At 44.4% G+C, this 12971-nt stretch overlaps 1 protein-coding gene across 3 annotated transcripts in view; it reads right to left on the bottom strand.

The window, feature by feature from the left end:
* Window positions 1–12971, bottom strand: part of MGAT4A (alpha-1,3-mannosyl-glycoprotein 4-beta-N-acetylglucosaminyltransferase A) — a 119547-nt gene that overhangs the window by 39907 nt on the left and 66669 nt on the right. For all 3 annotated transcript variants that reach the window (XM_075590513.1, XM_075590511.1, XM_075590512.1), the window contains exon 6: window positions 2123–2169. In XM_075590513.1, the coding sequence (XP_075446628.1) occupies window positions 2123–2169 (47 nt within the window). The remainder of the gene's footprint in view (window positions 1–2122; window positions 2170–12971) is intronic.

The following is a 12971-nucleotide window of genomic DNA, read 5'->3' as shown; positions in this document are numbered from 1 at the left end:
TGGCCAGTCTATAACTGTGGCTCCCCAGGTATTTCCCAGTGTGATTCCTGAATTTTAATCCATGATGTAAAGATGCAAGACTTTGTTCCAGTACAGCAGCAACCAGTCCAGGGGTGAAGGAGTTAATAACCAAATAACCACAGGACTTTTAAAACCAAGGCTGCATTTCTTGCACTGGCAAGCAAAGGACAATTTCTTTTGTTCCAATGACAATTTATTTCGTTTCCTGATCCCAGTTAGTGTGGTTTTAAGTGTATTCTGCAGATGTTGTGTGTTTGTCTATTAAGGAAATAAATCACAATTTATTTTGCAATTTGTTCTGTTCAATCAAGTACCCAGAAATATAAATGTGTTGATAAAAGTTGATGTCATCGTGACACTCCCCCCTACTCTTGTGCTTTTTAAGATCCATATATTCTGCATTTATAGTCGTGTAGCATTTCCATATTTGTGCGATACCTATTGTTCTATTATTACCGCTATTACATTTTTGGCTTATTCCGTGACTCTTGTTTTCTCTATTAATCAGTGTGTGCTGGAGCCCTTGTTTTGGTTTATATGATCTTCAGTGGGGTTGTTTGGGCCCACTTTGTTCCATTTGCACCCTGTACTTCATGATTTTTTATTCATTATTTAGAGTGCTGTCTATAATTGTTTATACTGTGGATATAGATACTTACACTGCAGCTGTTTATAGAGATTATTTAATGTATTTACCAGTTTATTTTAATTTAAAAAATCTATACAAAAGTATCTATTATTTATGAAAAAGCCTACATTTAGTCTATAATAGTAATAACCCCCTCAGAACAGGGCATTACTGGCCAATAATGCCCTGGCTGGGTTAAGGTCCCTCGGCTTCGCCTCGGGCCTTCAACTCTTCCAGCCAGGGCATTATTGGCCAGTAATGCCCTGTTCTGGGATTATTACTTAAACAATAGTCAATGTTACCTTACTAATATAAGGATAAAATGTAGCTGCTGAGTTACACTGACTGAAGGATGGATTGAAACTAAAAAGGCAGTCATTTTGTTAGGCACTCAGCAGGATTTGTACAGATTTATAACAGGAGCACCAAGCGATTGACAGTTTAGGTAACAATATAGAATTATACATTGTCACGTGCTTTACATATAGAAATAATTTAAGAAAAAAGGGGGAATGGAGTATTGGTGCTTTATAATTCAGATGGCGGATACTTATTCTATATCCGTACTTATAGTATATTGATCCAGAGGAAGGCAAACAAAAAACCCCAGTGAGACATCATCCACTGATATTTCATAAGAGAAAAATAAATTCCTTCCCAACTCCAAATATTGGCGTTCAGATTACTCTGGATAAACATCCTTCCCATGTTTACTTATTTGGTATATCCCTGTATACCTTTCCTTTTAAAAAGACATCCAACTTTTTGTTGTTGAAGATATCTATTGCATCTGCCACACAATTGTGTTTTTAAATCATGCCAATATAAATGCCAGCTTACAGAACTAGATGGTTACATGTTGCAATACATTTTATGAGTATCAACTATTATTTATAAAGAATATAGAGCATGAGGTAAAAAAGAGTGCAATAATTCATGAATGTAAGGCCATAATAGGCAAGTTGTGGATATACACCAAGCCAGGGGTTCTCAACTCCAGTCCTCAAGATCCCCCAACAGGTTAGATTTTCAGAATATCCCTGCTTCAGCACAGGTGACTCAATCATTGACTGATCCACCTATGCTGAAGCAGGGATAACCTGGCCTGTTGGGGGGGGGGGGGTTGAGGACTGGAGTTGGCCACCCCTGCAGTAAGAGTTACAGGGTAGGAGAGGGCGCTATACAAGTCCAAATAAATGCCGACCGTGTCCTTACAGGGGATGCGGCTATACACAATGACAGCAGATGTGCTATTAGAAAAGCAAAAGCGTTTCAAGAAGGGAAATGTATATGTGCTGTGAAGCATAAATCAGCAGTTATCCAGTATTTCTACACAACTATTGTTTCTCTATTAAAGTAAGTAGATTACAGTAAATTATGCAGGTCCAAGTACCTTTGAACACAAAAGTTATTTAAGGCCATTTTTATCCAGAGGAAAAACAGTCAATAATTTATTTAATTTACTTCACTTACTCTTTTTCCAAGCTTCCGACTACATTGTGAACGTATTCAAGATCTGTCTAAAAAACAAACAAAACAAAGTATAAAAAAAAGGACCATAACTTTTCAGAAACATATATTTTTATAACCTACTTTCATTGATGTGATTTTTTTTTTCTTTTACATAACCCCTCCCCCCCCCCCCCCACTTTGTATCTAGATGTTTGTGAGGACGGAATTCACCCCCCAAACAATTGCGGGAAGTTCGACAGCTTGATTGACTCAGTATGATTACAATATGAAGGAAAAAGATAATACTTGGCTTCATTTCAAAACAGAAACAAAGAGTGCTCTTGGCACATCCATCGGAAATAGCATAACTTCAATTAGAGTTAAAGAAAAGAAAAAGTCAAAAATGTGAACATGGTGTATGAATGTAATGTTCCATGGGCAGTAAATTATTCCCTTGGGCACTTGAGAATAATCACAAAGACATTAGAGGTGCCATCCTCCAGGGGACCATGCTAACAATGCAGAACATTTGAAAACACATTCATTTCGGTTTATTCATGCCTGGGTGCATGTGTATACCACACTCTTGGATTGTAACAGTGCTATGGACTTAACTGTAGCAAACCATTCTTTTTCGTAATATTGAAGAACTGCAATGAAGTGCTTTCAGCACCAGCCAAACTTTGCATATATCCAACTAATATTACAACAGGGCCTAGGCCATTTGTGAAGACTGTGACCGTGAAAACCATAGAGGTCCTAAATACCGACACCAGGCTCTGTAGAAATGTAATATTTAAGAGCAGTGCTTTGTTGAAGATGACCACTGGGCAGCTTCCTGCCTCAGAATAACAGTGACCTAATTTCGGCACACTACCTGGCACCTTCCAGTCGGCAGCCAAAATCAGCTGTGAATTGGAATATCTCCTTAACAGAAGTGCTCCATATGTAGGACGGGTTAGCTGTATTCCATGAGACCCTAAGTTCAAGTTTGATGAAAAACAAAAACCAGAGGGTTTTCTTGCAATCTGTACTTTGGGGTTTGCAACACTACAATGCAAAACAGCAATCCTGCATTATTATTTTTGAAGTGAAACTTCTTTGGGCCCACCTACCACATGAGCAAAATTGCCTGGCAGTAAATGGAGTTGATGGAGACGGAAGTGACATCACTGCTGGCAGAAGAGGCCATCAGTGTTGACAGCTTCCACCAGGAGGAGTCACCAGAGAGGAGGAAGGCAGCACCACACACACTTGTGTGTGTGTGTGTGTGTGTAACGGGAGGGGGGGGGGGGGGTTAGCCACTCACTCAGCGCCAGGGGAGGGGGGGAAAGAACGGGGGCTGCTCCGGCCCACTCATTGCTCCGGGAGGGGGCAGGCACCCACCCGCGTCAGTAATTCAGTAACCCACCCGGTCAGTCAGTCAGTCACACACCCACCCAGGTCAGTAAGTCACCCACCCAGGTCAGTATGTTAGTCATCCACCCAAGTCAGTCACCCACACACACAGTCACACTGTCACCCACCCACAGAGACACAAACAAACACGAGGAATTCACAGATAGTATAAATATAGAAGTGCAAATAGCTAAAACGGGGTGTGTGCCGAGCACGTGCGTTCTAAGTGAAACTTCTTGGCGTTTTGTCACTGAAATTGTGTTTTGATTTTTAATGAAAAACAGCCCCATCACAAACACAATTTCTGTGACAAAAGTTACAAAAGCCAAAGAAGTTTCACTTAAAATGCGCGTGTTCGGCACACACACACTTTTTTTTTTTTTATATAGTTATAGGTTTGAAGCAAGGGGTCTTGAACTGTGTCCATTTCAGTTGCGGGGACTCCATACTTCGAGATACATACCTCCTTCGGGGGTGCCAGTAGCAGCTCCAGCTGGGCTGTGTGGGGCTATCAAAATGGCAGATGTAAAGCTCTCGTGTCACACGGGCCAATAGGAAGTCGTGACGTCATCCCTTGCGGCTTCCTATTAGTCCACCAAGTCCTTTATACCTACGTAGCTACCACCGGCACCCACTATGAAGGTATGTATCTCGGGGGGCAGGGGTCCCCGGAACTGAAATTAACACTGTTCAGCTCCGGAGACCCCCTGCTTCCTACCTAATTAAAAAAAACAACAACATGTTCTGCTGCCTTAACTGTTCAAATCAGTCAAAACCTTTACCTCCCAGGTAGCTTGATTGAGACACAAGTATGAAAGTGACATGTTGGTAAAGAAACAAAATTTGAAGAAAAAAAAATGCAAAACATCGAATGCTTAGTGGTTTGGAAAAATTTTCCGTCTCATTTGTTAAAAATAACAAAACGACTCACAAATGATGGAATGAGAAGGCACATTCACTGCAGATGTCACTTTACAAATGAAATGATGAACAAGCTTTATTGATATCAAGTTCAATATTTATAGCCGGCTGAGAATAGGAGTATTACTGTATGAATGCAGTTCATTGGATCCATACCCTTTAACTTTACGGATTAACCTTTGGAGAGCATGCATGATAAAATAAATAGGTAAATATTAATGATCTTATTCTTATTATAGAATGATTGATGAACTCAGAATCTGCTTTTATCAACCACCTACCAGAGAAGCGTCTGTGGGATTCTAGTTTAGTACGTTTACATACTGTATATTCTTTCAAACAATGTTTTATTTGCTATATGGTTAATTTTAGTCATATGTTTATCTTTGAAATACGGAAACGGTAATTTCGGACACAGTCTGCTGACCATTTCCTGTAAAAGCAGTGCCTTTAAGGCTCTTAAATCTAATGATCTCAAAATTGGAGAAAAAAATGATTTCCCTTGGAAAAAAAATAGAACATTACTGCTCACTCTGTCCTGGGCAAACACACAGCCTGTCATGGGGCACGATATTGCTGGAGGCCTAAATAGCCAGAAAGATTATTTTTCAGAGCTGCTGCAGAGCGAGATTATAAATGTAGTAGTTCAAACCCAGCTGTATGCATTCAAATGAGCATTACTCATAACAGAGTTGCTTTGTGCATATGGTGCACTAAGCCATAATGATTACATTGCTGAATGTTATAGTATGTATACTGTATTCATGTGTGCGACTAGAATATTCTATCAACAGTTATACTTAATAACAGATCATAACAGAGCAAGTGAGTACTAAGGTACTAAGCAAGCACAAGGGCCACTGCACTCAGTAGCCATTTATTGTGATTAAGTTTGCATTTCTGCACAAAACAAACTTGATTGTCCCACAATTCTCTTACTCGTATATATTTGAAAATTGAAACAGCTCTGGGGTATACGGAGAGGGCCAAGAGTAAGAGGGAGAGCCCAGAACAAATACTTAAATAGCACTCATCTTTATGTGAACATTTGGTTTATAAGTGGGAAAAACATAAATAACAGGATGAAGGATGTGCAAAAAGTAACATTCCTACGGGACAAGAATTCATTATTCACTCTAAAAAAAAAAACAAACAAACAAAAAAAATGTCACCTCTAGTGAAATACTGTACATTATGCAATGTAATCGCACAGAGTTATTTTATCATCAAAGTAAAGGACCTTAAACATCTGGCAAAAATGGATGTTGTAAAATAAAATATATAACACTGCAACAACATCGTTTCCGTGGGACGATGGCCAACACCTAATATGCTAGGAATCACACACAGACCCGTACTAAATCACTTTCACCACTAAGATACAAATACACTAATATACACAGCAGGGCAAATGGAAATACCAGAGCTGAGAAGTAACATTATCTTAATATATAAAATCGAATGGTTAGTGAGGTTAGTGCTATCTGCGGTGAATCTGATTGGTCCTCAGCCTCTGGCCAATCAGATTGCTGTGTGTGACGTCACCCAACTGCCACTCTCTTCCCCCTCGGCTCGCGCCACACACACACACACACCACACACACACACACACACACACACACACACACACACACACACACACACACACACACACACACACACACACACACACACACACACACACACACACACACACACACCCCTCTCCCCGGCGCTCATCTCTCCCCTCCCGGATCTCTCCCCCCCCCCTTCCTCCCTCTCTCCCCTCCCAGCGCTCATCTCTCCCCTCCCGGCGCTCATCTCTCCCCTCCCGGCGCTCATCTCTCCCCTCCCGGCGCTCATCTCTCCCCTTCCTCCTCTCACCTCTCCCCTTCCTCCGCTCACCTCTCCCCTTCCTCCGCTCACCTCTCCCGGCGCTCCGCTCATCTCCATCCCTGGCGGGGGAACAGGCAGCTGACCCCCTTCCTCCCTCGCGGCGCCTAAGATGGCGGTGCGCCCGGAAGGACCCCCTTCTTCCCTCGCGGCGCCGAGTGAGAAGATGGCAGCGGCCGGAAGTAGAGGTAGGTGTCGCGTGTGTGTCGCTCTAGGTGACGTGTGGGTGTGTGACACTGTGTGTGTGTGTGTGTGTGTGACACTGTGTGTGTGTGTGTGACACTGTGTGTGTGTGTCGCCCCCCCTGCCTTTCACGCCCCACCCCTGCCTTTCACGCCCCACCCCTGCCTTTCACGCCCCACCCCTGCCTTTCACGCCCCCCTGCCTTTCACGCCCCCCCCTGCCTTTCACGCCCCCCCCTGCCTTTCACGCCCCACCCTGCCTTTCACGCCCCACCCCTGCCTTTCACGCCCCCCCCCTGCCTTTCACGCCCCCCTGCCTTTCACGCCCCCCCCCTGCCTTTCACGCCCCCCCCTGCCTTTCACGCCCCCCCCCCCCGCCTTTCACGCCCCCCCCCCCGCCTTTCACGCCCCCCCCCGCCTTTCACGCCCCACCCCCGCCTTTCACGCCCCACCCCCTGCCTTTCACGCCCCACCCCCTGCCTTTCACGCCCCACCCCTGCCTTTCACGCCCCACCCCCTGCCTTTCACGCCCCACCCCTGCCTTTCACGCCCCCCCCCTGCCTTTCACGCCCCCCCCCTGCCTTTCACGCCCCCCCCTGCCTTTCACGCCCCCCCTGCCTTTCACGCCCCCCCCTGCCTTTCACGCCCCCCCTGCCTTTCACGCCACCCCCCTGCCTTTCACGCCCCCCCCCTGCCTTTCACGCCACCCCCCTGCCTTTCACGCCCCCCCCCCTGCCTTTCACGCCCCCCCCCTGCCTTTCACGCCCCCCCCCTGCCTTTCACGCCCCCCCCCTGCCTTTCACGCCCCCCACCCGCCTTTCACACCCCCCCCGCCTTTCACACCCCCCCCACCTGTCACGCCCCCCCCGCCTTTCACGCCCCCCCCCTGCCTTTCACGCCCCCCCTGCCTTTCACGCCCCCCCCTGCCTTTCACGCCCCCCCTGCCTTTCACGCCCCCCCCCTCATGGCCTCCGGGCAACGCCGGGTATATCAGCTAGTAATATATATACACACACATACACACACACACACATAACATAGCACAAGTGTCTCGATACACAAGCCGCGCGTGGAAGCGTGATGACGTAATACATCACAGCATCCGGGTCCCAACACATTCATTCATCAAACGTGACAGAGCAGCTTGTGTATCGAGACACATGCGCTATTTTATGTGGTTAGAGTGATACATTTGCCAAACTGCACTGCTACTATTTGTATTGCTACTTTGCTCCTTTGGAGAACTCTACTCAAGGATCCTATCGTTTCATTTTTGCCCCTGGAATCCAGAGTGATGATCTCTTGTTGGGGCATGTAACAGGGGACTTATCCCTGTTCAAGCAATAAGAAGACTTTACGTGGAAAAAGTCCTCCTCGAGTGACTGAGGAGTGCTGATCTCAAGCACCTTCGGGAGGAGACAAAAATAAACTGGAGAAAGGGCTCCAATCCCAGCGGGACAGAAGGTTCTCTTCCTCCATCCACTCTCATTCAAGTCACAGAAAGATCTCGAATGAGAGTGGAAGGATGGGCTTTGGCCGTGGTAAGCCCGAGCTTCCCACAAACAGGGGAGGTATGTAACAGGGGACTTATCCCTGTTCAGTAATGTGTCTTTAATCCAGCAGTGTGGTGGTTAACCCTCTTGTAGTTAATTACTAAACACCACCTGCCTGAATTTGATGGCTTAGAAAGCCTGTCTTTTGAAACAGGAAGTGAGAACTCTTTAGCTGACATCTGAGCTGAACTTGGAGACACACTTGTTTTGAGCTCTGCCAAAGTTAGCAGAGCTGCTTTCAAGACACAAGGCCCAAATAAGACTTCTAAACCTGGATGCTGATTTTCTGTGCACGCTCAGTGCGGTTCCAGGAGAGCAGAGAAGCTTACTCTACAGCTGATAAACAGATAAGACTTTCATTATTAAGAGACTGCTTATATCTGCTTATTTTCATGCTATGTTTGGGGCTGGGACGAAATGCTTGACTAGGGAGATGTGAATTGGTTGCATAGTGTTTTCACTAGAATTACTCCCAAGTGAATGGAAGCTTTGTTCCCCCCCCCCCCTGTGTTTGGATAATTTTCCTGATGAAAAGGAACAGGCACAATAAAGCCTACTATAATTTCACGTTATAAAGCCTCCTAATTGCGTACCTCTGTGAACGTCCGTCCACAGGGCAACTGAGAAGCTCCAGATGAGTACCATCTCTCTGAGATAAATTATCTCTAAATGCGCATATCCTAGCTACACTTGTGAGTGTGCTATTTTACACCTATTTTTGAAAATAAATGTCTGCACAGATTTATGATATGTGGTACGCGCTTATATTTTTTCTTTTTCGAAATAGATCTTTTGTGGATGTGGTTCATCCTCCCGAGAAGCTGCAGAGACGTCACAGTATTATATATATATATATATATATATATATATATATATATATATATATATATATATATATATATATATATATATATATATATATATATATACACACACAGTATATCAACTATTATTATGGACATTAATGTGGACAAATTCATTTTATTTTTATAACTTTAATATTTTTATATTGGTTATTTAGCACGTTTACATTTATTTTTATATATTTTTTAATACGTTTGTAGATCACTAGTTATTCATAGATTACACTACACCTTACTTTAGGATCAAATATATTGATCAATCGAAACGAGCGCTTACGTTTTGTTATGTATGTATGTGTGTGTGTGTGCGTGTGTGTGTGTGTGTGTGTGTATGTATGTATGTATGTGTGTGTGCGCGAGATTTTCTGGGGGGGGGGGGGGGGGGAGGCGCAGCCATTACAGAGGCCCCGCGCTTCCCCGAAGGCATTTAAATTAAATGCCGGGGATCGCGTGAGGCCTCTGTAAAACTCCCTTACAGCGACGCGTCATTATGGCGACCCGGCTTCAAATGACACCGCAGGGTCACGTGATGTTGCGTTGAAAACTTTGCGCACCCCTGCTCTAGCGTACATCGCGGTCGATGGCGGTGAGTCCCAACAGTGTGTTTGCCGTATGCATGTAATGGTGGATCCCATGCGGTATATAGTGGGGTCAGTATGGGGACTGTGCACTTCATAAGACCATAAACTGCACCTTAGTGTAAGTGGTATAGCAGTCATTGATAGCTATACCCCCATGCTGTCTGTACACACCGAGGTGCAGGTTGGGGCTTTATTCAATTATTGTTCCCTCTACAAGCTCAGGCACAGTACTGTCTGGGATCAGTCACATAGTTTTGTTAGCAATAGTCTGATGAGTATGCAACAAGATATATTAAATAGGGGTTCACAGTACTTAGTACTGTTTTTTTCTTTTATTTGTAAAAATCACGGCCAAAAGGGGGAGAGCAGTTGAAGGAGTAAAGAAAAGAAAAGGGAAGAGGTGAGGGAAAGTCAGCTTACAGATGTAGCAGATGTTAATGCTTTAATGGAGCGTTGCAGCGGGGCACGCAATGCGCCAGCACCAATGTCTTACCAATAGCCGTACGTGAAAAAGGGGACAAGGCTTATACGTTACTGCACCCACTGGTGTGCGCCAGCATGTACAATAGCACCTGCTACATCAAAGAATAAGACATTGATCTGGAGGGTAGAAGAGGCATACAAACATTCGACATCCTCAAATCCAATAAAAACATCCCAAATGCTGAATTCTTCAGATACCTCCAGATCAGAGCATTCTATCAGGCTCAACAACCTCTAAACCAATTAACGAACTTCGAAAAGCTCTGTCGCTCAGAGACGACCACAAAGGGACTCATATCGCAGTTGTACAAAGAAGTAGCGGGTTCTGGCTCGACAGTGTCAGAAAAGTTAGGATATATGACCAAATGGGAGACGGACTTAGGGGAGGTTTTAGAACTACAGGAGTGGACGAAAATTGCCCTGGCAGTTTCCAAAACTTCCATGTGCACGACCCTACGGGAGAACGCATATAAAGTTGTGATGAGATGGTACCACACCCCCACAAAATTGGCTAAATTTCTGCCTAGTTACTCCCCATTGTGTCCTAGACAATGCGGACAGCAAGCAGACTTGTTACACATGCTGTGGTCTTGCCGCAAAATAGGCACGGTCTGGGATTCAATCAAAGATTGGCTGAATAGGTTCCTAGGCATATCTATCCCGCCAGACCCGTGGTTGTTTCTCTTAAATAGACCGCACCCAGGCCTCCCCAAAAAAAGCAAATAAATTGATAACGCACTTCGCAACGGCAGTACGGGGGGAGATCGCAGCACGATGGAAACAAAATGAGATTCCATTGAGTGCTACAATTCGGAACAGAATTTGGACAGTCTGCCAGATGGAGAAATTGACGAGTTTGGTCAACGATACTGGCACAAATTACCTAAAAGTCTGGATGCCGTGGTTGGCCCAGGCAGACATACCGGGGGTAGAAAGGTCCACGATTTGGCAATGATAGAGATGAGTGCGTTCTCCTCTGGGGCTGTAGCACAAGAATAGGCGTACAGGAGGAGACGCAGATGATGCCGGGGAAAATCTAGCCCCCCAGGAAGCGATGGGCCGGAAGATGTAGAGCTCCCAGCAGAACCACGGCGGAAGGTTTCCCCCCCCCCCCCCTTCTAATACCCCTACCCCCCTTTCCTTTAGGTTTGTGATGTGTGTCTGTTGGTTTGTCTTCCCAGTATGTCTTGTTGTCATCTGTTGTCAGTAATAATACATGGACGTCTGACACTGTTTTGAATATGATACTAATAGAAATGTATGAAATGTCTGTTGAACATGCGAGTTTTCAATAAAATACAAGTTGAAAAAAATAAAAAAGAACAAGACATTATACATACCTCCCAAAACAGTTTGCATAATGCGAGTTATAAACAAACCATGACTTCAAAACCAAGTTATATTTATGCTGAGAACTGTGCAATAAATGTATTAACCTTTCCATTAAACTGAACTGTCATCTTATTCTTAGAGATCATGTAAGGGGGTGTATTTGCTTTCAAAAACAGGTTATTGCAGTTTGGGTAGCATTGAAAGTGTATGTCAGTAACTTATCCGTATATTTCTCAATGCTGGGTATAGGTTTAGGTTAAGTAAAAAGACCCAGAGACGGAGCAACCTATAAGCGTAGGAATGAGATACATGGACAAAACCACCATACATGATGTAAGGAAACTTTTTGCCTGCAATTCCTCCAGGACAGGAACCAGAATTGTGGCTGTATCATATGCTGTTTTGCAGTTGCTAAGTACCATCTGTGTAGTAATTTGATTTCTACTTCTCTTATAGTTGAACATATCGAAGATCAGAAGACTATCAAAAATATGTTTTTCCTGTTTCATTATCCAGCTGGGAGTCAAGATCTACCTCCCATCGGGACATGAACTTCAATTTTGGGGACTCCCCCATGAGGGGAGAAAAGCTGGTTGAGTAGTAACAGCCCTTTTCTCATAGGCAGGATTGGTGTACAAATATTCAACGGTGGAAAGCAGTTCAGTGGCCCCTTCAAGATATACTGCAGAGGAAACTAAATGCCTCATTTGAAGAGATTGGTAAAAACATTTGAGGATTTTTTTTGCACATTTTTCCATTAAAGAAACTGAAACTGAACAGTTTAATAGTTGATCCACTTGATAGATTACTCTAAGCATGCCTGCTTTTACAGACCATAATGGCATTTTTTACACAGCTCTAGTGACCGAGTGAATCTAGCCTTTAACCCTTAATCATTATGCAGTAAATCCACTCTCTCAGTCTGAAAACAATTATAGTCCCATTTATTTGAATGGAGCTGATATCAGCCTCACAGCTTACGGAATAGGGGCATTAATGAGTAAAACACGGTGGCAACACAGTCAAAAAGTGAAACGGCAGCATGCATCATCTTTTTCAATTGTACATGCACCAATGTGAAGAAGACCAAGCACAGCAAGGACCTTTATTAACAAGCACGTTACATCCAGCCTTGCTTTGAAGTTATTTTTTTTAAATGGGCAAGAGGGGAAGATGGAAGTGATGCTATTGAGTATTTTATACCATGACCATCCTATACATGAAGGGCGTGTGCAAGGACTGGGTGACTTAGATGTTATACAAAGAGAAAGCCTGTCCTGCGCTCCGGCAGTTAGTTCCAGCACCCGTAGGTGTCAAATGGGGTCACAAAGAATGGAGCAGGAGAGTGTGATGACGGACCTCAAGATAGGTCAGAGCTGGGAAGGGAAGCCTTACCTATGTGAGCTCTCAGACCTGGGTCCCGTTCTCCTCTGAGCTCCAGTGCCTGACGTGCAGCCTTCTGAAGATAGGACGTGGAAGAAAGGGGTTCTGGCGCCACAGCCAGTGACAAACATCAAGGTACTTCCGGGTTCGTAGAAAAAAAACTTTATTGAAGCCTCACAAGCACACGGCTACACCACGATCTCCCCCTCAACGCGTTTCACGCTATAGAACAGCGCTTCGTGTTCTATAGCGTGAAACGCGTTGAGGGGGAGATCGTGGTGTAGCTGTGTGTTTGTGAGGCT

The sequence above is a fragment of the Ascaphus truei genome, chromosome 3 (genome assembly GCF_040206685.1).
Source record: "Ascaphus truei isolate aAscTru1 chromosome 3, aAscTru1.hap1, whole genome shotgun sequence".
Taxonomy (NCBI): domain Eukaryota; kingdom Metazoa; phylum Chordata; class Amphibia; order Anura; family Ascaphidae; genus Ascaphus; species Ascaphus truei.
This window is presented reverse-complemented; position numbering and strand designations above follow the sequence as displayed.